This window comes from Eubalaena glacialis, chromosome 3 (genome assembly GCF_028564815.1).
Source record: "Eubalaena glacialis isolate mEubGla1 chromosome 3, mEubGla1.1.hap2.+ XY, whole genome shotgun sequence".
Classification (NCBI taxonomy): domain Eukaryota; kingdom Metazoa; phylum Chordata; class Mammalia; order Artiodactyla; family Balaenidae; genus Eubalaena; species Eubalaena glacialis.
Window position 1 is genome coordinate 174,944,198 of NC_083718.1, and position 27,724 is coordinate 174,971,921.

A 27,724-nucleotide genomic window follows, 5' to 3' on the forward strand; every position below is an offset into this window, starting at 1 on the left:
GATAGTGATGACCTCAGTCCGGCCAAGGGGATCTTTGATATGGAAGAAAGAAAATGGCTTTGGTGTCAGGCAAACCTGAATTCTAATTCTAGCCAGTTCTATTTGCTGTTTCTGGGTCTTAGTTTACTCAGCTATGAAGGGAGGTTGAGTGAGGGGTGAAAATGCCTACCTTATAGTTTGCTGTAAAGCTCAAATATACTACCTAATGTCGTGGTCCAAGCGCAGGTTGGAAAAGAATTTCCAGACACAAGGCAGAATGTAAGGAAGATAGAGTTTATTAAAGTGAAACGGTCACTGCAAGAACAGTGGGCCGAATTCCTGGTAGCCAGGGAAAGTCGATAATGAGCATGGGTTGCTTGTCTGCTTTTATAGCCAGGGAACCTGTAAGTCATCTGCTGACTGGGCAGAGTACGTATACTTTCAGTGTGCTGAGCGGGAGAAAAACAGGGCAAATGTCTTTCCTTATATGGCTGGGAAAGGGACAGGGCATGCTGCTTGGGAGGGCTTTGGGACATTGCAATGGTCACATTGTGACAGAGTGATAGGAGTCCTGTAGGTCTTTGTCCCGGCAATATTGGCCCTTTGAGTTTACCTTGTTTTTTGTCCTTGGAGCACACCACACCTAATACATGTAGAGGGCCCAGCAGCTCCCCATCCAGTTCCTGTGGGAACAGGCTGCTCTTGCCCAGATGGTGGGCAACTGTGACTGTTTCTGTGGGTGGGAGAAGTGGAGCCTTAGGAAGGAAGGTGGCTGTGACCCTGCCCAAGGGGGCTTCCTCCCAGGGCAAGGCACCTGCAGTGGAGAGGTGCATGGGGAAGGCAGAAGTGGAAGGGTGGGGGTCATAAAGTGTCAGCCGGAGAGTGCCACCACCCTGCCTGGGATGCAGCATGAAGTCCTCGGTGGGGCTTTCTCTTGGGAACCCACAAAAGCGTCCCATGAGGACAGAATCTGCATGTGGGTACCTGCCATGCCCAGAAGCACCGAAGTCCAACTGCAACCATGCCAGACAAAGAATAACTCTCCTACTTCTATCTCTTCCTCCGAGCTGTCAGAGAGGGGAAGCTTTAGACCAAATAGAACCTGAAAATTTTAATGGAAAACAGGACTGGACTTTTTGTGACTCAGAAAATGAGACTGCGCTTGTACACCCAAGAGGGAAAGTGTACAGGAGCATCTTGAGCAGGAACAAGGGTCTTCAGAGAAATTAAAAGGGCGCCGGCAGGAACGAACCATGGGACTGCCAGTGCCAGGCTGAGTCCAGCTTGATCAGCGACCGGCTGCCCTGGTGTTTGTATTATGAAGCCAGTCTGTGCTGGGCATTGATGGAGCTGTTGCAGATTCCTGTGCTGCCTTGGCAAGGCCCTTTATTTCTCTGAGCCTCAGTTTCTCTAGCTGTGAAATGCCTCTGTTTTTAAATGGCCCTGCCAGACTTTGCCAGTCTGTAAAAACACCTGAGGTCTCGTAGTTTTAAGCAGGAAAATTAAGTGTGTCCTAAGCCCAAAGTCTGAAACAAACTCAGGTGGGCCTCAGGAAGCCAGGCAGCAAGCTGAAAAATGATCTCCTCTGATGGTGAGGAAATAAAACAGTTTTTAAATTTGTTGTTTAGAGGTTAATTACAATGTTATTTTAAACAGTTTTATTGAGACAAAATTTACATACCATAAAATTTACCTCTGTGAAGGGTATAATTCAATGAATTTTAGTGAGTTTATAGAGGGGTACAACCATCACCACAATCTAATTTTAGGACATTCGATCATCCTAAAGAGATCTCTCATGCCTATTCCCACCCCCAGCCCTGGAAACCACTAATCTGTTTTCTGTCTTACAGATTTGCCTTTTCTAGACTTTTCATATAAATGGAATCGTGCAGTATGTGTTTTTTGCATCTGGCTTCTTTCACTGAGCACGATGTTTCTGAGGTTCATCCATGTTGTACCGTGTATCAGTACTTCATTCTTTTTTATGGCCAAGCAGTATTCAATTGTATGGATATACTACATTTTATTTATCTTTTCATTTTATCTTTTCATAGATGTTTGGGTTGTTTCCACTTTTGGAAAATGCTTCCTTGAACATTTTTGTATAAGTTTTTTTTTCTTCTTCTTCATTTGGCCATGCCATGCGGCTTGCAGGATCTTAGTTCCCCGACCAGGGATGGAACCCATGCTCTCAGCAGTGAAGGTGTCAAGTCATAACCACTGGACTGCCAGGGGATTCCCATTTGTCTTTGGAAATTCCCATTTCCACATAAGGCTTTGTGTAGACATATGTTTTCAATTCTCTTGGATAGACTCCTAGGAATGAAATTGCTGGGTCATATGATAGATAACTCTATGTGTAACTCTTTGAGGAACTGCACATTGTTTTCCAAAGTGGCTGTATCATTTTTATATTCCCATCAGCAGTGTATGAACAGTGTTCCAATTTCTTCACATCCTGACACTTGTTGTTTCCTTTCTTTTAAATTATAGCCATTCCAGTAGGCGTGAAGTGGTAACTCCTTGTGGTTTGGATTTGCATTCCTACAGTGACTAAAGATCCTAAGCATCTTCTCATGTGCTTATTCGCCATTCATAAATCCTCTATGGTGAAATATCTATTCAAATACTTTGCCCATTTAAAAATTGAATTATTTATCTTTTTTATTTAGTTGTAAGAGTTCTTTGTATATCCTAGATACAAGTTCGTTAGCAGATATGTGATGTTTAGGAATATTTTTCTCCCAGTCTGACTTATCTTTTTTTAGTTAATTTATCATAAATGTAAAGGTTTATTTCTGGACTCTCAATGTTATTCCATTGATCTCTATATCTATTCTTATGCCAGTACTACAGTGTTTTGTTTATGTGGTTTGATAGTATATTTTGAAATCTATTCTTATGCCAGTACCACAGTGTTTTGGTTAAGTGGTTTGATAGTATATTTTGAAATTATGAAGTATAAATCCTGCACGTTATTCTTCTTTTTCAGAATTGTTTTGCTTATTTTGTGTCCAATGTATTTTCATATTTTAGGATCAGCTTTGGAGGCTGGATCAGGACCAGCTTGCCAATTTCTGCAAAAAAAATGTCTGCTGGGAGTTTAAAAGGGATTGAAGTGAATATATAGATCAATTTGGGGAGAACTGCTATCTTAACAATACTGAATCTTCCATTCCATGAACATAGTTTGTCTCTCCATATATTTATATATTTTAAAATTTCTTTCAGCAATATTTTGTAGATTTCATTGTACAATTCTTGCACTATTTTTATTCCTCAGTGTTTACTTCCTTTTGATGTGATTATGTACAATGTTATTTTATTTTATTTATATTTATATTCATTTATATATTATATTGAGGTATAATTGACATCTAACATTATATTAGTTTCGGGCATACAACATAATGATTCAGTATTTGCATATATTTCAAACTGATCACCATAAGTCTACTTAACATCTTGTCACCATAAATACATAGGTACAAAATTTTTTTCTTATGATGAGAACTTTTTAAGATTTATTCTCTTGGCAACTTTCAAATAGGCAATACATTATTATTAACTATAGTCACCATGCTATACATTACATCCCCATGACTTATTTATTTTATACCTGAACATTTGTACCTTTTGACCCGCTTCACCCATTTCATCCATCCCCTACCCCCCACCTCTGGCAACCACCAATCTGTCCTCTGTATCAATGAGCTCGGTTTTTTTGGTTGTTGTTGTTGTTTTAGATTCCACATAAGTGAGGTCATACAGTATGTGTCTTTCTCTGTCTGACTTATTTTACTTAGCATAACACCTCGAGGTCCATCCATGTTGTTGCAACTGGCAAGATTTCATTCTTTTTTATGGCTAAATAATATTCCATTGTATATATGTGTGTGTGTGTGTGTGTGTGTGTGTGTATGCCACATTTTCTTTACCTACTCATCCATTGATAAATACTTAGGTTGTTTCCATGTGCAACGTTATTTTAATGCTGAAAGAAAAAGAGAAAGCAAGGAAAATAAAAATATTCTGAGTAGGCTTTTGATAAATGATTGAGCAAATGATTGTCTGTTCTACTGATGGGATATTCTGGGATTATTAAAAGTGGTTGTTATGTGTTTCCCCCAGAAGGATCATTCTGACCATGGAGAATGTAGAGGGTAAGGACAACACTGAATTCATCTCCCTTTTCCTGGGACTGAGCAGACAGCCAGACACAGACTAGACACTCCGTGTGGTAGCCACTCATGCCGGCCACCAAATATTTGTTTCTTCTCCTGTTGTACTTCCCCACCCCTTGAAGTTAATTGTGGCCCTGTGACTTGCTTTAACCAATGAAACGGGAAAGGATGTGCTATACGTCACTCCTGAGCAGAAACTTTAAGAGCCAGCGTGCAACTTACCATACTTTAACCTCTGCAGAGGTGGCCGGGTGCACCTCAAGGCTGCTCCACCAGCCTGGCCCTGGAATGAGGATAAGAAGTAGAGACACTGCCAATGGACATGTAGAGTAAACAAGAAGTACAACCTGCTTTACACTGCTGAGATATTGTTGTTGTTACTGTGGCATAACCTAGCTCATCCTGACTAGTATATGGATAAATGTTTGTTGAAAAATATGAATGAAACTAAAGGGCAGAACATTAAATTCTGTCTTCTCTAAAACTATGAAAAACAATGTCTGAAAATGGGCTGTAAACTTAGGGAAATTAAAGTCAGCTAGAGTGTTAGAGGAAGGCATTTGAGGTGAACTGTTTCTCTTTTAAATGTGTTTTTTGTATTCCTGGACCTGATTCCAATGTCTGAGTTGGGGGCGGGGGGACCTTCCCACACAACACTGAGCAATTCTCAGACCCACAGGGCTTCTGAGAATTCAACTCAATTTTGACACTTTCTACCCAGAGACAATGTCAGATTCCACAGGTTTAAGAGCTCAGTCCCACAAGACTAACCCTTTCCCCCACTTCAGATGCCAGTTGCAAGCTCAGGTTATCACCTGTGCTTCTGACCAACCAGCTATAGATCGGAGGTTCCAACAACCCCCTCCTTGGATCTGATTAATTTGCTAGGGTGGATCACAGAACTCAGGGAAATACTTACTGACATTTACCAGTTTATTAAAGGATATGATAAAGGATGCAGATGAACAGCCAGATGAAGAGATACACAGAGTGAAAATTGAAAATTCTAAGCTTCTAATCATGTTTGGTTTTTTGGCTACAAGCCCCCATCCAGGAGCCATCCAGGAGCCCACCCAGAGTGAACTTAATAGAACAAAAGATGTTCCTAGTGTTCTTATCACTTAGGAATTTATGAGGGTTTTAGGGGCCCTGTGTCAGGAACAGGGTCAAAGACAAATATTAGAACAAGAGATGCTCTTAGTGTTCTTATAACATAGGAAATTACAAGGGTTTCAGGAGCTCAGTGCCAGAAACGGGGCCAAAGACCAAACATATATTTCTTATAATAAATCACAATATCACAATGTGTTTTAATGGATATTCAGCCTCACTCGTAATAGGAGTGATGTGAAGTAAAAGAAAACCAAGTTTCCATGCCTTGCATAGCAGGGTGGCAAAGAGCAAAAGTTTTGATAGCACACTCTGTTGGCAGGAGTGTAAATTAATCCGATGTGAGGAAGCGCACTCCAGTGATATCTATCAGAATCCCCTTTGACCTGATAATTCTGCTTCTAGGACTTCATCTTACAAAAATCCTTGCACACAGGCAAATGATTTACCGAAGAAAACAGCTTTGGGTGACTTCCCTGGCGGTCCAGTGGTTAAGACTCCGTGCTGCTTCCACTGCAGGGCGCATGGGTTTGATCCCTGGTGAGGGAACTAAGATCCCACATGTCGTGCGGTGTGGCCAAAAAAAAAAAAAAAGAAAACAGCTTTGTCTTTTACCCCCACTGCCTGTTTAGACACTTTCTGCAGCTGTCCCTTGGTTGAAACTGAGAGCAGATTCCATGACTTCACTGGACGCTCTCAGATTTAAAAAGTTTCCAATCACTGTAAGTCACGAAACAGTTTCAGTAATTTGAAAGAGTGAAGAGTCGCAACTTCAGACCATTCAAAGATTTCCTCTCCCCCAGTCCAGGCTTGCTCCATGGGTGAAGACATCTTCTTTCCTTCTCCCCTTCCTCCCTCTTTTCCTCCCTCCCTCCATTCCCTTAATCTCTGTTGAGCACCTACTGTGTGTCAGGAACTGTTCCAGTCCTGGGGAAAGAGCGGTGGCCAGGCAGGACTGATGACCTCTGGGGTCATTGGTATGGCAGGGGTGCTGAGTGCCCAGAAGGAAAATGAGGCTGGAAAGGGTTATCAGAGGTACCTGGTAGGATGGGGGTGCCAGTGGGTGCCGGGTACCAGTTTATATAGGTGGTCAGGGAAAGCCTCTCTGATAAGGTGACATTTAAACAGAGATGTGAAGGAAGGGGTGGCCAGAAGTTCAGCTGTTTGGAGCCAGGCCCAGTTTCATGGCCTTGGGACCTATGCAGTTACACGGGGCCCTGCGCTCAGAAGGGTCCCACGCTTGGTTTAACGCTCTACTGTTGCTATCTTGACATTCTTAATTTTTGAACAAAGCCCTGCATTTTCATTTTGTACAGGACCCCAGAAATTATGTAATAGGTCCTGTCTGGGGCAAAGTGAGCTCCAGGCAGAAGGAACATCAAATGCAAAGGTGAAGAGGTGGGAATGAGTTGGCAGCTTGAGTTTGGAGTAGGAAAGGAGCCATGGTGGCGCCATGCCTGGCTTCTCTATTTCTGCCTTTTGAGCCTGCACCCCTCCCCCCACTGCCCACAGTGGTTCTGACCCCCCTCCCCCGCGGGAGGGAGGGAGCAGGGAAGGTTATGGGGTCAGGAAGGGTGTGACTTAACTGCCCTGTCTTGAGCTAGTTTTCTCGCTCTCCAGGTTTGGCAGGGGTTTAAAGCTGACTCTTTCTTCTTGGGGGGGGGGGCCTCTTTCCTGGAAGTCTTGGTCTGGTTTTCCCCAAAATCAGAGCCTGAGACAGAGACTTAGGTGCACACAGTTTATTTGGGAGGTGATCCCAGGAAGCAGAAGGGAGGGAGTAGGCACAGTGAGACAAGGAAGGAAGTAGAGTACAAAGGCAGAGGTGTCTGCCAGCCTGCCCTGCAGACTGAATGCCTCCAGAGTTGTCTTCGCTTGGACAGGAGGCTGGGGCTTTCTCCAGCAGCTTTGACACACCAGTGGGTGAGGACTGCTCCTGGGGCAGGAGATAGATGGGCCCCCCAGGGTAAACAGCTGGAGTTTGTTCCCTGTGGACCGATACTCCAAGATGAAAATAGCAGGACAATCGAGAGAGGAGGCGGGGGCTTGCCCAGATAAAAGATGAGACCACATATTTCTCATTCTTGAAGTCAAGGAGACCTTCCCAGCTAGAAAGCTCTTTGGAGGTCAAAAGGGGAGTGATGTCAAGGCTACCCATAGACCTCTTCACTGGAATCCATCTTGGCTGAGAGATGCGAGTGCACACATGGAAGGATCCTGAGATATACCAAATACGGACTCAGAACCAGGCAAATCAAAATGACTGGCCAACGGAAACCCAAAAGAAATGCCCCATGTAAGTGATTTAAACTACCATGAGGGCGCGACTCTCTCTCTGAGTCCGCCCATGTGTCTATCCACATATACTGGACTCTTTTTTTTTCTCCTAATAAACACTTTACTTGTTTCACTACTTTCCGTCTTTGTGGGAATTCTTTTCTGCAAAGCCGAAGGGCCAAGGCCTTGTCACTGACCACTGGTCTAGTGGCTAGGATTCCATGCTCTCCTTGCCTCAACCTGACCTCAATCTCTGGTTGGGAACTGAAACCCTATTTCAAGCCGGTGCAGGCCAAGGCCACCCAAGATCACTCCCAGGGTGTTAACTGCCTGCATTTCTAGTCTGTAGCTCAGCTGGCAGGCTAAGCTACAGCTTCCAAGAAAGCCCTGAGGCCAGAAAGTGGAGGCAGGCCTGGTGGGCGCGGGGAGTGGGGCTGGGGTCAGCACCCGGAGCTGTCCACCACTGCTGAGGTTGAAATCTGAGGTGGGCCAAGAAGGTGTGACCTGGACCATTCTTGTGTTTGCCACACACGGGTAGCCACTGCAGGGCCTCCCACCTGCCTATCCCTTGCTTCCCTTGCTGAGAACAAAGTGTATCCACCAGCCAGTTGCTTACGATGCACATCCTTGAATCCCAAGACATCCCAGGACACCTGCAGCCTGTTTCTGCTGAGGCCTCGTGGCCACTTCTGGAGACCTCTCTGGGCTGGATCTAAGGTCGCCCCAGGCTGACTCTCCCCTGTTGCCCAGTTCTGGTCTGGGGGCAGCACCGACCCATGACCTGAGCATGCAGGAGTGAAGTTCCTTCCCACCACTGCGCTATTTTCTGCTACTACTAATCCCTTTGGGATTCTTGGGCAAGAGTCAGATACCAGGCCACGGAGTCCCAGGGGGTGCCCACCATCTCTCTGACTGGTCTCCCTGAAGCCCCCTCACCAGGCTTGAAGTGAGAGGAAAGCCACCCCATCCTACCCAACTCTCTCCAGAAAAAAACGCTCTCTCTAATCTCTAACTCCAGTCTCCACATTGCCTTCACAGTAAAGCCCTCCCATCTTGGTGAGGCTCTCTGCATTCTAGCCTCTCCCTACCTTTCTAATGTCATCTGTTGCCACCAGGTCTCCTATATTTCAGGCCCAGAACCTGATTCTTTAAACTTACCCCACCACTCACACCTCTGCACCTTTGCACATGCTGTTCCCTCTGCCTGGAAAGTTCTCTCCCCTCCTCATGGCTTGGTGAACTCCTCCTCATCCTCTAAGACTCACCCCAAGTGGCAGTGAATCTGTAAGAAATCAGTCCCTCCTGCATTGCACTCCCAATACACCAGGCATGGTTGAGATTGTGGTCTTGAGTTAGATTCTCTGGGTTTGAATTCTGGCTTCACTATGTGTATGAGTCAGGAATTTTGCTTCAATGATGCTGTGTAACAAACCGTCTCAAAATTTGGGGGCTTACAACAAGCCTTTATTTTCCTCACCTAGTGGCAAAGGGAGGGAGTAAAGAGTTGACATAGAGTGATAGTTGGCATTTATCAAGCAGTCACTCTATGCCAGGCTCTGTGAGCACGTCACATGTATTATTTCATTTACTCCTCATGCCAACCCTATATGATGGGTATTATTAACCTGTTTTAGAGTGGAGGAGATAGATGTCAGAGAGGTTACATAACTTGCTGGTAAGTGGTAGAACTAAGATGTGAACCCAGGCAAAATACACTCATGTGTCTCACTGCTTTGCTGCCTCCAGTGAATGGAAGCACTTGTTTTGGGGAAAAGACAAGAATGTGTTCCAGACAGCTCAGGCACCCCCATTCATCCTTTCTCTTACTCTGAGTCTGCTGAAGCCCTTCCTGATGGTCTCCCAGCTCAGAGCCTGACTTCTGAGGCCTTTGGCTCCTTAGGCCTGCCCAGGAATCCAGTCTCCCTGTTCCTTCAAGGGCTGAGACTGGCACCTGGGAGGGCAGATGGATGATGCACAGTTTACTGGATAGGTTCCCCTTTCCAGGGACTGGACTCAAGGTCTTACAGGGCTCTGGGATCCTGGAGCAGTGGAGTCACTGGGCCTCAACCAGGTGGGCTGAGCTGCAGGAGGGCAGGGAAGGGAGGTACCCTTGGCTGCCCTGGGGCTACTCTCACCCTACCTGGGCTGGAAGGAGTTGGAGCAGAGCAGGGCAGGGAATGAAGTGTCCTAGCCCCATAGCTTCATTCTTTGATACCAGTACTGTATAGCAGAAAAGAACTGGCCTTTGATTAAGGCCTGACACTAGCCAGCTGGGTGACCTTGGACAAGTAGGATCCTCCTGAGCCTGTTTCCTCATCCACAAACAGAGATAATGACAGAACCCTATTATGGCATACAGTGTATCTAATGGACTTTGCACATGGCAAGTGCTCCATGACGGATCACTGTTCTTACTTTTATTATTTTTATCATTCAGCTCTCAAGTATCCACAACCAAGTTTCATGGTTAAGTGGCTTTTCTCCCCCAAGCACACCTCCAGGTTCATTTCCCAGAGCCTGGATACATGGCGAGCTCCATGACCTGGAATATGTCATTTCTCTTCACTCGGCTTCAGGTTTTCTATCCATAAAATGGGGACCAACACACTCAACATGCAGGAATGCATGAGGCCAAGTGAGATTTTTTTTTTTGCGATTTAAAAAAATATATATTTATTTTATTTATTTAGGCTGCGCCGGGTCTTAGTTGCCGCACACGGGATCTTCCTTGTGGCATGTGGGCTTCTTAGCTGTGGCATGCAGACTCAGTTGTGGCATGCATGTGGGATTTAGTTCCCTGACCAGGGATCGAACCCAGGCTCCCTGCATTGGGAGTGCAGAATCTGACCCACTGGACCACCAGGGAAGTCCCAAATGAGATAATTTAGCAGTCCTGTGTCCCCTTGCTGAGCCTCAGTTTCCCAATTTGTAAATGGGTTAATAGGGTTATCTGGATCAAAGGAGGTAGTCATGGCAACTGTTTAGCACATGGATCTGCACACGGCAAGAGCTTAATAAACTACAGCTTTAAAAACAAGTCTAGGACAGAGCAGGTGTTTCAAAAATGGAAGCTGAATCCAAGACACCTTTCAAGTTTTTATTCACTATGATAGGATATATTTCATCACGTAGAATATAATCTCCATATTGTCCTTACTTGTTTTCATTTCCTAGAGCCTACCTGTTTTAAATGATTGGATTTTCTATGCCACTTTTCCTAAGCATAAGGGTAATGGGGATTTAAGTAATTCTTGTATGTTTGTCTGAACATGTTGAAGTAAAGACCTGTTTCATCCTATCACATTATGATTATATACATTTTGTTATAATATAATAAAGAAATGTATGTTCCTCTAGTACATTGCAGTTGACAAACAACCTTCATATCCACTGTTTTATTTACTTCTCCTAACACCTCTGTCAGGTTGTTATTATTATCTCCATCTTACAGGTAAAAAAACAGGCTCAGACAGCAGAAGCAAGAAGAACTACAATTCTGCAACCTGTGGAAGGAGAACCACATTCACAGAAAGATAGACAAAATGAAAAGGCAGAGGACTTTGGACCAGATGAAGGAACAAGATAAAACCCCAGAAAAACAACTAAATGAAGTGGAGATAGGCAACCTTCCAGAAAAAGAATTCAGAATAATGATAGTGAAGATGATCCAGGACCTTGGAAAAAGAATGGAGGCAAAGATCAAGAAGATGCAAGAAATGTTTAACAAAGACCTAGAAGAATTAAAGGACAAACAAACAGAGATGAACAATACAATAACTGTATTGAAATAATACACTAGAAGGAAACAGTAGCAGAATAACTGAGGCAGAAGACGGATAAGTGACCTGGAAGACAGAATGGTGGAATTCACTGCCGTGGAACAGAGTAAAGAAAAAAGAATGAAAAGAAATGAAGACAGCCTAAGAGACCTCTGGGACAGCATTAAACGCACCAACATTCACATTATAGGGGTCCCAGAAGGAGAAGAGAGAGAGAAGGGACCCGAGAAAATATTTGAAGAGATTACAGTCGAAAACTTCCCTAACATGGGAAAGGAAATAGCCACCCAAGTCCAGGAAGCACAGAGAGTCCCAGGCAGGATAAACCCAAGGAGAAACACGCCAAGACACATAGTAATCAAACTGACAAAATTAAAGACAAAGAAAAATTATTGAAAGCAACGGGAAAATGACAAATAACATACAAGGGACCTCCCAAAAGGTTAACAGCTGATTTCTCAGCAGAAACTCTACAAGCCAGAAGGGAGTGGCACAATATATTTAAAGTGATGAAAGGGCAGAACCTACAACCAAGATTACTCTACCTGGCAAGGATCTCATTCAGATTCGATGGAGAAATCAAAAGATTTACAGACAAGCAAAAGCTAAGAGAATTCGGCACCACCAAACCAGCTCTACAACAAATGCTGAAGGAACTTCTCTAAGTGGGAAACACAAGAGAAGAAAAGGACCTACAAAAACAAACCCATAACAATTAAGAAAATGGTAATAGGAACATACATGTCGATAATTACCTTAAACGTGAATGGATTGAATGCTCCAACCAAAAGACACAGGCTCGCTGAATGGATACAAAAACAAGACCCATATATATGCTGTCTACAAGAGAGCCACTTCAGACCTAGGGACACATACAGACTGAAAGTGAGGGGATGGAAAAAGATATTCCATGCAAATGGAAATCAAAAGAAAGCTGGAGTAGCAATACTCATATCACATAAAATAGACTTTAAAATAAAGAATGTTACAAGAGACAAGGAAGGACATTACATAATGATCAAGGGATCAATCCAAGCAGAAGATGTAACAATTATAAATATATATGCACCCAACATCGGAGCACCTCAATACATAAGGCAACTGCTAACAGCTATAAAAGAGGAAATCGACAGTAACACAATAATAGTGGGGGACATTAACACCTCACTTACACCAATGGACAGATCATCCAGACAGGAAATTAATAAGGAAACCCAAGCTTTAAATGACACAATAGACCAGATAGATTTAATTGATATTTATAGGACATTCCATCCAAAAACAGCAGATTACACTTTCTTCTCAAGTGTGCACGGAAAATTCTCCAGGATAGAGCACATCTTGCGTCACAAATCAAGCCTCGGTAAATTTAAGAAAATTGAAATCATATCAAGCATCTTTTCTGACCACAATGCTATGAGATTAGAAATCAATTACAGGGAAAAAAACCATGAAAAACACAAACACATGGAGGTTAAACAATACGTTACTAAATAACCAAGAGATCACTGAAGAAATTAAAGAGGAAATCAAAAAATACCTAGAGACAAATTACAACGAAAACACGATGGTCCAAAACCTATGGGATGTAGCAAAAGCAGTTCTAAGAGGGAAGTTTATAGCAATACAAGCCTACCTAAGAAACAAGAAATATCTCTAATAAACAATCTAACCTTACACCTAAAGGAACTAGAGAAAGAAGAACAAACAAAACCCAAAGTTAGTAGAAGGAAAGAAATCATAAAGATCAGAGCAGAAATCAATGAAATAGAAACAAAGAAAACAATAGCAAAGATCAATAAAACTAAAAGCTGGTTCTTTGAGAAGATAAACAAAATTGACAAACCTTTAGCCAGACTCATCAGGAAAAAGAGGGAGAGGACTCAAATCAATAAAATTAAAAATGAAAAAGGAGAAGTTACAACAGACACTGCAGAAATACAAAGCATCCTAAGAGACTACTACAAGCAACTCTGTGCCAAAAAAATGGACCACCTGGAAGAAATGGACAAATTCTTAGAAAGTTATAACCTTCCAAGACTGAACCAGGAAGAAACAGAAAATATGAACAGACCAATCACAAGTAATGAAATTGAAACTGTGATTAAAAATCTTCCAACAAACAAAAGTCCAGGACCAGATGGCTTCACAGGTGAATTCCATCAAACATTTAGAGAAGAGCTAACACCCATCCTTCTCAAACTCTTCCAAAAAATTGCAGAGGAAGGAACACTCCCAAACTCATTCTATGAGGCCACCATCACCCTGATACCAAAACCAGACGAAGATACTACAAAAAAAGAAAATTACAGACCAATATCACTCATGAATATAGATGCAAAAAATCCTCAACAGAATACTAGCAAACAGAATCCAACAACACATTAAAAGGATCATACACCATGATCAAGTGGGATTTATCCCAGGGATGCAAGGATTTTTCAATATACGCAAATCAATCAATCTGATATACCATATTAACAAATAGAAGAATAAAAACCATATGATCCTCTCAATAGATGCAGAAAAAGCTTTTGACAAAATTCAACACCCATTTATGAGAAAAACTCTCCAGAAAGTGGGCATAAGGGAACCTACCTCAACATAATAAAGGCCATATACGACAAACCCACAGCAAACATCATTCTCAATGGTGAAAAACTGAAAGCATTTCCTATAAGATCAGGAACAAGACTAGGATGTCCACTCTCACCACTATTATTCAACATAGTTTTGGAAGTCCTAACCACGGCAATCAGAGAAGAAAAAGAAATAAAAGGAATACAAATTGGAAAAGAAGAAGTAAAACTGTCACTGTTTGCAGATGACATGATACTATACATAGTGAATCCTAAAGATGCCACCAGAAAATTGCTAGAGCTAATCAATGAATTTGGTAAAGTTGCAGGATACAAAATCAATGCACAGAAATCTCTTGCATTCCTATACACTAACAACGAAAGATCAGAAAGAGAAATTAAGGAAACAATCCCATTCACCACTGCAACAAAAAGAATAAAATACCTAGGAATAAACCTACCTAAGGAGGTAAAAGACCTGTACTCAGAAAAAAAAAAAAAAAAAGACCTGTACTCAGAAAACTATAAGACACTGATGAAAGAAATCAAAGATGATACAAACAGATGGAGAGATATACCATGTTCTTGGATTGGAAGAATCAATATTGTGAAAATGACTATACTCCCCAAAGCAATCTACAGATTCAATGCAATCCCTATCAAATTACCAGTGGCATTTTTTACAGAACTAGACAAAAAATCTTAAAATTTGTATGGAGACACAAAAGGCCCCGAATAGCCAAAGCAGTCTTGAGGGAAAATAATGGAGCTGGAGGAATCAGGCTCCCTGACTTCAGACGATACTACAAAGCTACAGTAATCAAGACAATATGGTACTGGCACAAAACAGAAATATAGATCAATGGAACAGGATAGAAAGCCCAGAGATAAACCCACGCACCTATGGTCAACTAATCTATGACAAAGGAGGCAAGGATATACAACGGAGAAAAGAGAGTCTCTTCAATAAGTGGTGCTGGGAAAACTGGACAGGTACATGTAAAAGAACACTCCCTAACACCATACACAAAAATAAACTCAAAATGGATTAGAGACCTAAATGTAAGACTGGACACTATAAAACTCTTAGAAGAAAACATAGGAAGAACACTCTGACATAAATCACAGCAAGATCTTTTTTGATCCACCTCCTAGAGTAATGGAAATAAAAAAAAAATAAACAAATGGGACCTAATGAAACTTAAAACCTTTTGCAAAGCAAAGGAAACTACAAACAAGACGAAAAGACAACCCTCAGAATGGGAGAAAATATTTGCAAACGAATCAGTGGACAAAGGATTAATCTCCAAAATATATAAACAGCTCATGCAGCTCAATATTAAAAAAACAAACAATCCAATCCAAAAATGGGCAGAAGACCTAAATAGACATTTCTCCAAAGAAGACTTACAGATAGCCAAGAAGCACATGAAAAGCTGCTCAACATCACTAATTATTAGAGAAATGCAAATCAAAACTACAATGAGGTATCACCTCACACCAGTTAGAATGGGCATCATCAGAAAATCTACAAACAACAAATGCTGGAGAGGGTGTGGAGAAAAGGGAACCCTCTTGCACTGTTGGTGGGAATGTAAATTGATACAGCCACTATGGAGAACAGTATGGAGGTTCCTTAAAAAACTGAAAATAGAATTACCATATGACCCAGCAATCCCACTACTGGGCATATACCCAGAGAAAACCATAATTCAAAAAGACACATGCACCCCAAAGTTCATTGCAGCACTATTTACGATAGCCAGGTCATGGAAGCAATCTAAATGCCCATCGACAGACGAATGGATACAGAAGATGTGGTACATATATACCATGGAATGTTACTCAGCCATAAAAAGGAACGAAATTGGGTCATTTGTAGAGACGTTGATGCATCTAGAGACTGTCATACAGAGTGAAGTAGGTCAGAAAGAGAAAAACAAATATCGTATATTAACGCATATATGTGGCACCTAGAAAAATGGTACAGATGAACTGGTTTGCAGGGCAGAAATAGAGACACAGATGTAGAGAACAAACGTATGGACACCAAGGGGGGAAAGTGGCGGGGGCGTGGTGTGATGAATTGGGAGATTGGGATTGACATATACACACTAATATGTATAAAATAGATAGCTAATAAGAACCTGCTGTATAAAAAAAATAATATTAAATTAAAAAATAAAAAATAAAATAAAATAAAAATACAAAATAAAAAGGAAAAAAACCCCAAAACTGAGGCCCAGAGAGAAGAAGGAGGAGCCTTGCCCAAAGTCACATGGTGAGTTGGGGTAACATCACCAGGACTTGGATCCTTTCATCAGGCCTGTGCCCCACAGCTGTCTCTCTGAATGGGCTCAGAGCTCCCTGAGGGCAAAGGGGTGTCCCTCGTAGACTGTCTTCTCTCAGCGGTCCACCATCAGGCTGATGCTTCCAAGAAGGGTTGGGGTGTCTCCCCACTCTGCCTGGTCCAGGTCTTTGCACACCTGAGGAGCTGACAAGCCCTGCCATTGTTGGTCCAATACTTACTGAGGGCCTACTATGTGCAGGGATTTCTCACCCTTCAGGTGCTCCCACTCCTGCAGGGAGATGTTACACTAGGAGTAGAAAGGTGTTTCAATAGAAGTCCTAACTATGTGCCTTGGGCTGGGCATATCAGGCGAAGCTGCCCAAAGAAAGGGCTTTCGGTGGGAACTTGAATAAGTTAGGGGAGCAGAGGTGGGGTGGAGCTCCCCAGGCAGAGAGATGAACATGGGGAAGGTCAGGTGTGTCCCGACCAGAAGCATCCTAGAGAGGTGGGCTTTGTGGGTTTAAGTGGCTTCAGGGTTGGGCCGCACGCTCTCGCTGGGAAACTCGGGTGCTCCTGCTACAACTTGCCCCCGGGTGCTCCTGCTACAACTTGCCCCCTCCCTCTCAGGTCAGCCAGTTCCAGACTCCGAAGCTCGTGGCTCGAGGCGGCCGGAAGTGGAAACCGCTCAGCTGGAGCGCCTGCTGAGCAACGACTTCTGCTCTCTGGGCCTCCGAGTTCCCATCAGCACGAAAACCACAGGAACTCCCAAGACTGTCGTCACCGGTGTGGGTGACCACTTTCGCCTCCGCGTGCAACACGTGGACGCCATTGGGCAGAGGCTGCTGGCGCCCGGCCAGGCGGGCGCGGTGGGCGGGCGGCAGCCTATTCCTGGGCCCCGAGCCCTAAGCGAAGGCCCGCTGCCGCCCGCCGCCGCCCCGCCCTCCCCCGGCTCGGGGCGGAGCCTCCGCCGGGCCGCCCCTTTATCTGCCCACTTGCAGCCGGGATGCCGAGGGCCGTCGGGCCGCAGTCGGGCCTCCTTTTGCAACTCGGTTCGGTCGCAGGTACGGGGCTGGGGGAAAAGTGGGAGGGGCGGGCGGCGGGCAGAGGGGGCGCTCCCCGCGGGGCGGAGCGCGGGGAGCTGTGTGCAGCGGAAACTCGGGGCTAGGTGAGTTGGGGGCACGTGGGGAGGGAGTGGGAGGCTGACAGCGGGGATCGGCTGGAGTGGGGCGCCACTGAGGAGGGGCTGGAGCAGGAAGGAGGAGCGGAGCTGGAGGGGGAGAGTCTCAGGGAGGAGTGGGAGGACACTGGAAGAGAGGGGCCATCAGAGCCGGAGGGAAGCGCATCTGTGAGGGAGTGAGCAGAGGGGCGAGCTGGCCTGGGAGGGCCGTGGTGTCTTGGAAGAGAATAGGCACGGAGCACGCTCCTTCCACTGAAGGAGGACTCTAGTGAGATTCTGGGGGCAAAAAGGGGCGTGAGTACCTGGAACTGGGTGATGTGAGGGGCTCCCAGTTGGGAAACCGGAAACAGTGGTAAGAGCGCTGCTGGGGCTCAGAGGGGCTCTTGCTCCAAAGCAGCTTAGGTCCCGTGGGAGGGGGAAGCCTCCTTTGGTGTCGGGAGAGCATGAGGTTTTCTCCTACTCAGTGAGGGAAGCACTTGCCTCAAGACTATAGGCTTTGAGGACCTCTAGAGGTTTCCCTGGGGCATGCCACCGGCCCACCCCTCCACTCCTCCCCAAGCCTGGCGGGAGTGAGAGGTCAGGCCAAGGCTGGGGAGTTTAAGAGTTAGATGTATTCTCAGGGCCTGGCTGGCTGCTCCTAGGTGGATGTCCCATTAGAGAGGGACCCAGCCTCCCATCATTGGCTTGTGCCACCGCTGAGCCCCTTAGTGATAGGCTGCTTTTCCCCAGCCTCAGTTTCCCTGCCAAGAGGTCAGTGGTGAAACTGGTCAGTGGTAAAACCCAGGTCCCTTTTCTGTCCCCCTGGGCTGGACAACTGTAGCTAGCTCACCCAACCTCTCTGGGCCTGCTTTCCTCCACCAGGTGCTTCCTTTTCCTCAGAACAGTTCTGAGTCTGAGATCCTAGGAATTCCTTTAAGAGTGATTTATTTCATGCTGATCACACTTTTCAGTACAAATGGAAACCCAAAGTGCAGTTACAAAAAACAAAAGTGTTTTCTGTTCAGTTTTGGAAGACATGGAGGAACTTTTTCTTTAAACACATTGGGCAGAACTGGGGAATTGGTTTGCATTGAGGGAGGTGACCCAGTTGCTGAGATATCAAGAAGCCAGCCAGGGATGAAAACTTTGCTTGTACAATCTGTGGCCACCCACTGGGTGCCTGGGAGTTGACCACAGCAGATGAAGGGCAAGAGCACTGGTTTTGGAGTAAGGTGTGCTCTGCCTTCCTGCCTCACTCTGGGGCTGTGACACCAGCTTAGCCACAGGTTCAAAGAGTTGCTGAGAGGGAGAGGTGAAATGTGTGTAAAAGTTCTTTGTAAACAGCAAGCCACTGTAAATTATTAATGTTAATGCCTAGTCTTATTAATAATATTTCAGGCTCTGCCATATTGTGTCATCCTTGTCAGGACCCCTCAAGAGGGTTTACCTCTGACAGCCCCATTGTTAACACTGGTCTGGCTTTTTTGTTATTTTTATCTAATGAGGTTAAACTTTGCCTTTCATGGCAAGATAAAGTTGTCTTTAAGGGAGTTGCTGAAACATCAGGGCCCAGAGAAGCAACAATGAATATTTTGCATGCCAGGAAGCAGGCAAAAGAGGAAGTAGAATTATAATCAAATGATACTTAAAAGACTTAGGTGTTATTTAGTTAGGCTATTAAGCTCCAAATGGGCAGGGTATTAATACCCTTAGGGGTTACCCTTAGCTGTTAATTAGCTGACTATTAGTTCTATGAGGGCGGTGTTTTAACTGCTTTGTTCACTGCGGAAGCTTCAGCTCTTTACACACAGTAAGCCTAAAACAAGTATTGCTGGAATGTCTCAGGGACTGAAGGGCCGTTTGAAGTCATTGGTGAATTCACTCTGTCCTTTGACATTTGGAGAAACAGGGCCAAGAGCGGAAGGGACTTGTCCAGGGTCACACTGGGATTGAGTGGCTGAGTCAGGACTAGAATCCAACAAAGATAATGGAGCCCATGCTGTGCCAGAGCCAACACCTAGCTAGCATCTGTGACTTTGTTTTGCTTGAGGTAGCTATTATTATCCTCTGATTTCAAATGAAGAAACAGGCCCAGAGAGTTAAAGGAACTTTAGCAAAGTCACACAGCTGGTAAGTTCCAGACCTGAAATCCCATCCTCACATAAAAGTGGGGACCTGGGTTCTCTTGAAATATCTGCCCGAGGTGAGTGGTAGATGCCCTCCCTGGGGGGAGCAGCTCTCTCCAGTTCTCCATGGTTACCACCTGGGTGGCTTCTCTCTGGGCTGTATTTTCCTGGGCCCAAGGGCATTTCATTTGTGTGGGTGAGCCCTGTCAGGGCAGGGAGCCTGTCTGCCTTGTTCACCATGTGCCCCAGCCTTGCAGCCTTGTGCCTGGCATATAGTAAGCACTGAGTAAAATCTGTGGAATGGGTATAACCCAGGGCTCTCCCACTCCAAAGCCTATTCACTACCCCATCCCCACAACTTGGTCTGCTGTTTTGCCCCCAGAGGTATCAGGGGGAGACCAGGAGGAACTAGAGGTGGCAAGCCTTGGTTGAGGAAGGAGGTGAGGAGGTTGACCTTGAGTTTAGAAAAGGGGAATGTGAATTGGGAGGGCTGGGGAGGTAGGAGAGGAGAAGAGGAAGGTGCTGCTCAGATTGACAGAAGAATTCCCACCTGGGCCCTGGAGATGCCAGTTCTGAAGTTCAGCCAACCCAGGAGCCTCCCAAACCTGCAAAACATGCCCCAACCAGGCCACAGGCCTCTTGCATTACCTGCTAGCACAGTCTACCCCCTCTACCCTCCTGCTCCGGGATGGGGCTCCTGGGGCTGCTGAGCTTGAGGCCCTTTTCTCTGGGGATTTCACTTCCCAGCCACTTCTCTTGGGTCAGTGGGCAAGTGCAAATCTTCAGAGCCCTGTGAATCCAGAGAGGTTACTCTGAATAGTCTTTGCTGAGAACACTTTAATTATTAAACTCCAACCAAATTTCCCTGGTCCCTAAATGCATCCTCAGAGAGAGGTAAAGATTTAAAGAGACAGATACCTTTCTAAGGCCTCCAAACCCAGTGAAGCCAGCTATCGAGGGCTAAAAGGGACCGAGTTTTTTAGAGAACCCCAAGCAAATTTTTCAAGCTGGAAATATTTTAAATACTAATACTCAGGCTGGGGATATTTCAAATACTACTACTCTTAATAATAATAATTACTACTACTATTAGTAATTAATACTAATAATAGGAATCATTTATTGAATCCCTAAACAGTGCTAAAATTGTTCTCATAAATTTAATCTTTGTAGCAATCTATGAGGTAGATAATATAATTCTTATGTGGGAGCTGAGGATCAGAGAAGGTAAGTCACTTGTCTTAGGTCACACAGCTAGTATGTTATGGAATCAGGAGTCAAACCTGGTTTGTCCAAATCTGAAGTCCATCTCGTTCACGAACCTTTATAGTGTCTCTTTTCTCCTTGGTTCCTAACTTCCTTTCATTGTGATTCCCACTGAGTAGAGGACAGAAGCCAGTCAAGTTTGCCTCACATCCATGAACCAGGCCCTGGACACCTGGTCTCAGCCCAGCTTTGCCCACCTTGCTGTGTGATCTTGGGTAAGTCACAACATTTCAGCTAGCCCTCGGTTTCCTCAAATGTTTCATGCCAAGGTTAACCATGAGCTTCCTTCTGCAGCTGAGGCCTGGCTAGGGATGCAGAGTTTAGCCTGGATTTGACCAACATGGGAGTGGTGATGGAGGGAGGGGAGAGGGTGGAGGTTGTCTTTAGCCCCACCATCTGGTGACATCACACCCTCTGGTGACATCACACAAGACCCCTACAGTCCCTGGAAGCCCCGCCCCTAGTGACCCTACCTGTGGAAGTGCCACCCAGTGCTTGGCATCTGGCGAATTTGCCCTGTTCCACAGCAGACATCATCAGCCCCTGGGTTCAAGAGAAATCCTTAGGTAACCAGTACAATTAGGGAGACTTGGAGGGGGGGCCATGGAGGTGTACTGGATTGGGGTGGGATGCCTGGAAAAGCCAGGTTCTGGCAGCCTGGTGGGCAGACTACTCAAAGGATGCCCTGAGGGTGCCCTCTGAATACTCACCCTCATCCTTCTGGCTCTTGCTAGACTCCTGCCCCTGCTTCTTTCCCCTGGATCCAGGGCCCCTTTCCATGGAGTCAGGAGATGGGAACTAACTCTGAAAATAGAGCTATTCAAATGGAATGGGGCCACTGGTCTAAAGGTCTAAAGGAAATAGGGCAACTTGACCTCTGTCATCCCAGTATGCAGCCTCTGGGTTCTGTGCTTAGGGCCCACTGTGTCTGGGGGAGGGGAAGGGCTGCGAGTGAGCTATCACCCACCTGAGGAGGTAGCTGTGAGCCAGGGCTTCATTGGTGCAGAGAGAGTGGGTAACTGGTTACTGGGTGAGTTTGAGGTCCCTGGATGCAAGTCAGTTGCTAGAAGCCTAAGGAAATAATTTACGGGAAAGGACCTGGTTGCCTGCTTTAGACTAGTGTTTTCCAAAGTAGTTCTTTGGGATGCAGTTAGGTGTGACAAGAAGCAGGGCAGCAGGAGTGGCTGAGAGTATCTGTGCTGTGCAGTCGGGGAGCTGGGTCCGGATCCTGGCTCCATCTCTCTCTCCCTCTCTCTCTCTCTCCTTCTCTCTCTCTCTCTGTGTATGGCCTTGGCTAAGGAGCTCCAACCTCTCTGAATTTCACTCAACAACAAAATGGGCATAGTAATACCTACCTCACAGGCTAGTTATGAGAATTAATTGCAACAAGGCTATGAAGAGTGAGCATATAGTAAACACTTACTACATTTCAGCTAGCTTTATAATATAATCATTACTGGGAAAGGAATCCTTGGTCATGTAAGCTTGGCAAATGTAGGTTCAACAAAGTGAAGCAGGCTTCTTTGGTGCAGACCTTCTCCGAGCCTTTAATATGCTGTTATGACTTGGGAAGTTCTAAGAGTGGGATGTGGAGCATCGGACTGGACTTAACAGATCACAGGGACTCAGGGACTAAGGCACCATTGAATGTCATCATTCCCTGGTCTTTGCCCTCATGGTGGAATGGAAACGTGGCTGGATTGGGCAACTCTGGGGAAGGCCTTGCTGTCTCTGGGCTCTTGTTTTCTCAATGTAAAACAAAAGAGCTGCGAGATGCTTTCAGAGGCCTTTTCTGGTCCCCTGAGGTTCTGAGTTGGGAAGACAAAGTTGTAGACAAGGGTAGAGGCCAGACTGTTGAGGCTAAAGCCCTGTCTCTTGGGGAGGAGAAGAAATCCAGTGCTGGCTCCTCAACCAGCAAGTGGGCCAGGGGAGTTCTTATGCTCTGGACAGAAGTGGCCCCACTAATTAGTTCATCAGCAAGGTCTGCTTCCTAAACCTGCCAGGCTGTCTGGGAATAGAAAGTAGTGGTGTAATGACATTTAATTCTTTCCTCCCTACCAGACGAGAAAAGGCCAGAGACCAGAGCTGACTCCAGAATGTAATGCAGGAGGAGCTCAGGGATGCAAATCAGGCTCGGGGTGTGGGCTGGGGGCTTGTCTTGATGTCGCCTTTGCATAGCAAGCACATTGCATTTACTTGGACCATGTGCGAATTATTGGGTGGCTTTGGGGGTGATCACGGTGCTGCTGGTGGCGGGGAACTTGAGTGCAGATCTTCTTGCCACTTAGAATGACTGGTGCAAAGGAAGTTGCAATAAATATCTGATGAATGATGGACAGAGTACATCTGGCTGCTGAGTCCAATAAGCTTCTTGGGGGAGAATCTGAGGGAGGGGGGTTGTCTGTCTAGCTAGTTGTCTGGCTAGTTTTTCAACAGATATTTGATTTAATGAATGAAACAGTGAATAATGATAAGCCTGAATTAAGCAATTGGTACCAGGCAAAAGCAGTATATAATTTTGAAATGATTAATAGTACTTGCCACCTTGTTTTGCAAAGGGCAGTTTAAGGAAGTGGTTAAGATTGCAAACTGAGTTTATATCATGCCTCTGCCACTTCCTAGGCAGGGTACTTAACTTCTCTGTGCCTCAGTTTCCTTATCTGAAAAATGGGCATAATGATAATACCTATCTGATAGGGTGCTATGATGATTAAATGAGTCAAATATGCATAAAGTGCTTAAGACACTGACACATAGCACATGCTGTGTAAGCATTTGCTATGCTTTGTTTTCCTCTCTATAACCTCTACCATATCATGAAGTTCCTGAAGGCAGGGATCAAATTCTTTTCCACTCTCCTGCCCACCACCACCTTTGGGACCCGGCACAGGACATGAGGCAGAGAAGGGGCTCAGTAAGTGTTTGCTAAATGAATGAATGAATGAATGTGTTTTAAATGCTAAATTGTATAACCCATTATAGATCTCCCACAGGGAGAAGTGAGGGGGCATTAAGGAAGTCCCCTGGAGGTGGCAGCTTGTACTGGTTTTAAAGGATTTCAGTAGAGGGAAAGGAAGTTGGCACAGGGTCTGACATTTGGGTTAGGTGGGAAATGAGGGTGGGAGCAGGTCATGGGGTCTTGAATGCCAGGTGAGGGGTTGGATTGGATTTATTTGCAATTAGCAATGGTGGAAGGGCTGGAGGGGGGAACTTTTGAGTGAGGGTGTGGCTGAGGGAAAGGGCTGTTTTTATAGGATCAGTTGTTACTAGGGACTTTCGGGAAAAAAGTGGCTTTTCGAGTTGGGCCTTGAAGGCTATGAAGTATTATCAGGATGCTATTATGTTGTTTTTTCATTCAACAAACATTGGGCACCAGCTACCTGCTAAGCACCAGGGGTTCACAAAATAATAAGACAAACTGCCTACCCTGGAGGAGCTCGCATTAACAATTTAATGCCCGTAAGAAGTATTATAATGGTCAAAGGATTGTAGGCACTCAAGTTAGAGGGGTCATCATTGGAGGACCTCCAGGGAAAGTGTCACAGAAGAAATGGGTTTTGAGGGATGAATAGGAGTTTGCCAGACGGGCAAGATGAGGTAAATGGCTCAGATGGAGGGAAAAGCTTGTGCAGAGCTATAGACATGTGAAACAGCAGGCCCATGGTTTTGATGAGGCTGTGGCTGGATGTGAAGTGCACTGTGGTTGAGTAATAAGGCTAGGAAAGGTAGTAGGGACCAGATCATGTAGGGTGATGGAGGCTCAATGGCAGACCCTGGCCACTCTGAAGGAGCTAAAGGTAGAGGCAGCAGGTCTGTTAGCAAGGTCATTGTCAGGTAAACACTGATGGCAGCATGAACACAGGAGAAAACAATGAGGGTTGCTATATGGAGCCTGGACTGGAAAGAAGTAGGATGACATAGTGAGCCTCTTTAACACATGCCTCAAACATTTACTGAACACCTACTATGTGCCAGGCACTGTTCTAGGCACTTGGGATACATCAGGGAGAAGAACAATCATGAGTCAGAGCTGAGCTCTCCCTTAGGACAACTCCTCTCCTCTTAAACTCAGTGTAGGGATAAGGGGGTGGGGAAGAGCACAGCCCCCCAGCTGCTGCTCATGGGGCAGGAGGGTGAGGACACCAGCCCCCTGACCTTGTTCGGGCCTCTCTCCCAGCTCCTCGCCCCACCCACAGCCATGGCCACAATGGTGGCCCAGAAGCTCAGCCACCTCCTGCCCAGTTTGCGGCAGGTCCACCAGATGCCTCGGCCGTCTGTGCAGCCAGAGCCTGTGTTCACAGTGGACCGAGCCGAGGTGCCGCCCCTCTTCTGGAAGCCATACATCTATGTGGGCTACCGGCCGCTGCATAGGACCTGGCGCTTCTACTTCCGCACACTGTTCCAGCAGCACAACGAGGCGGTGAACGTCTGGACCCACCTGCTGGCGGCCCTGGTGCTGCTGCTGCGGCTGGCCATCTTTGTGGGGACCGTGGACTTCTGGGGAGACCTGCACGCCCTGCCCCTCTTCATCATTGTCCTCACCTCCTTCACCTACCTCTCCCTCAGTGCCTTGGCTCACCTCCTGCAGGCCAAGTCCGAGTTCTGGCATTACAGCTTCTTCTTCCTGGACTACGTGGGTGTGGCTGTGTACCAGTTTGGCAGTGCCCTGGCACACTTCTACTACGCCATTGAGCCCACCTGGCATGCCCAGGTGCAGACCTTTTACCTGCCCATGGCTGCCTTTCTCGCCTGGCTTTCCTGCGCTGGCTCCTGCTACAACAAGTACATCCAGAAGCCCGGCCTGCTGGGCCGCACTTGCCAGGAGGTGCCCTCGGCGCTGGCCTACGCACTGGACATCAGCCCCGTGGTGCACCGCATCCTCGTGTCCCCCAACCCTGCCATGGACGACCCGGCTGTTCTCTACCACAAATGCCAGGTGGTCTTCTTTCTGCTGGCTGCCACTTTCTTCTCTGCCTTCATGCCTGAGCGCTGGTTCCCTGGCAGCTGCCACGTCTTTGGGCAGGGCCACCAGCTCTTCCATGTCTTCTTGGTGCTGTGCACGCTGGCTCAGCTGGAGGCCGTGGCGCTGGACTACGAGGCCCGGCGGCCCATCTATGAGCCTCTGCACACCCGCTGTCCCCAAAACTTCTCCGGCCTCTTCTTGCTTACTGTAGGCAGCAGCATCCTCACTGCATTCCTTCTGAGCCAGCTGGTACGGCGCAAACTCAGTCTCGATCGGAAGACCCAGTGAAGGGGGTGGCAGCTGGTAGGGAGGGAGGTATAGTGGGGTCCCAAGGGTCCGGGCTTAGCTCCAGATGGGAACAAGGCCTGGTAAAATTGCTTGTGTCTGGCCCGCGGTGACTTCTGTGTGCACACCTCAGCTGCCAAGGGGGGCACTGGCCAGTCCTTGGATTTGAGGATTGGCTGGAGCTGCTGGGGTCCACTTCAGGGCCTGCCCCAGCCCCCTGCCCTGGGAGAGGGAAAGAGAAAGATGTGGGCTACCCTGGTTTGCCTCCCCCCATTGCCTCTCACTTAGGGGTGAGGATGGAGGATCAGCTGGGGCCAAGACCCTGGCCTGGGCCTTACAGATTATCTGGGAGGGGGTGAAGTTGGGATTTAGGTCAGAGTCAGATCTGAGCTGAGAGACAGGGAAAGCATCAGCAACTGCCCTCTACCCAGATTTCACTGGTGGATAGGGAAAGGACAGGCCCAAAATGTGTGCAGGATCTTACCATTCTTGAACCCCAGCCTGAAGTTTTGGTGCTGCAGAGAGCCCCCAAAGATAGAAGATTGTGCCAGGTAGAAATGGATCCCATCCAGTGCTCCATACCTCTTCAGTCACTGTCCCAGACAGTGAGCCCTGACCCTCCTAGCTCTGGCCTCAATGTCCCACACACCCTGTTCCCAGTGTCTTTCCTGGTTCCCTTGTTCATGATTCAGTGTTTATCCATTTAGTGTTTCTTGGGCCTCTGCTCAGAGGCAGGCCACTGACTGTGCTCCGTGGATCAATGCAGGATGGTAAAGGCTTTAATATCAGAATGAACTGTCAGGGGAAGCACTGAGGAGGGAATAATTAGTGTTGCCTGGGACCCTCAGGGTCTTGGGTTGGGAAGGGTGAATAGGAGTTTACACGTGGAGAAGAGGAAGGGCATTCCAGGTAGAGGGAAAAACCTGTCCAAAGGCCAAGAGGTATGGAAGGAGGAGTTCACTGTGGCTGGAGTTAGGAGTGGTCTGGACTCTGATGTCCTGGATGCAATAAAGTGACTGTGATAAGAGCTGCCTCTTTGCTTTTTGTCTCCTATCCTAGAGAGGAAGCCCTGGTGCCCCTTGAACCTGTTCACTGTGTTGGAGGAGGTTTTCAGGGGGAGGCTGGGGGTGGGCATAGGGAGGAGGGGACAGAGCCTGTCTTATCTTTGCCTGGGGGTGGGGTTGGGGTCTTATTCACTATATATGTGAACTTTTTTTTTTTTGGTAGGAAAGGTGGGGCAGTTTTATTACTAAATAAGTTTTAGAAATTAAAAGAATGTGTTTAAAAATATATAATTTGACAAAGATTTCACTTTTTGGTTTTTCAATCAAGGAGGATCTTATATGTTAACTTTTATGATATTGTTATATGTTAATGTTTACAGTATTGCCTTTTCCACAGTACATAAGCAATATATGGTAATACATGTACAGTGAAGGAAAATTAGGAAATACAGGTAAGAAAAGCAAAAAAACCCTGAATGAATAAGAAATATCATTCCACTGCTAAAATATCCTGTTATACATATAGTACATCTATGGAGATTGTGGTTATGGTTGCCAGCATTTTTGCATTTCTGAGGGGCTCTCAGAATTTACAAAGTACTTTCACAAACCTTATTTGATCCTCTTTAAAATCCAAGGCCACACAGTAAGCGAGAAAAGCAAAACTGAAAGCTAATTCTTGACTGCAAATTTTTAGTTTTCATTCTACTTAACGTTTTCTAAATC

The 27,724-nt window shown here is 45.9% G+C and overlaps 1 protein-coding gene across 2 annotated transcripts; it reads left to right on the forward strand.

Moving 5' to 3' along the window:
* Positions 1 to 17,059: 17,059 nt before the first annotated feature.
* PAQR7 (progestin and adipoQ receptor family member 7) lies at positions 17,060 to 27,021 on the forward strand. Of its 2 annotated transcripts, XM_061184699.1 has the most exons (3): positions 17,060 to 17,259; positions 20,866 to 20,961; positions 24,924 to 27,021. In XM_061184699.1, exon 3 carries the CDS (start codon positions 24,945 to 24,947, stop codon positions 25,995 to 25,997), a length of 1,053 nt encoding a protein of 350 aa, XP_061040682.1. In that variant the 5' UTR covers positions 17,060 to 17,259; positions 20,866 to 20,961; positions 24,924 to 24,944; the 3' UTR covers positions 25,998 to 27,021. The 2 variants fall into 2 exon arrangements, with proteins under 2 accessions (XP_061040682.1, XP_061040684.1); XM_061184701.1 differs by lacking the exon at positions 20,866 to 20,961.
* Positions 27,022 to 27,724: the final 703 nt, after the last annotated feature.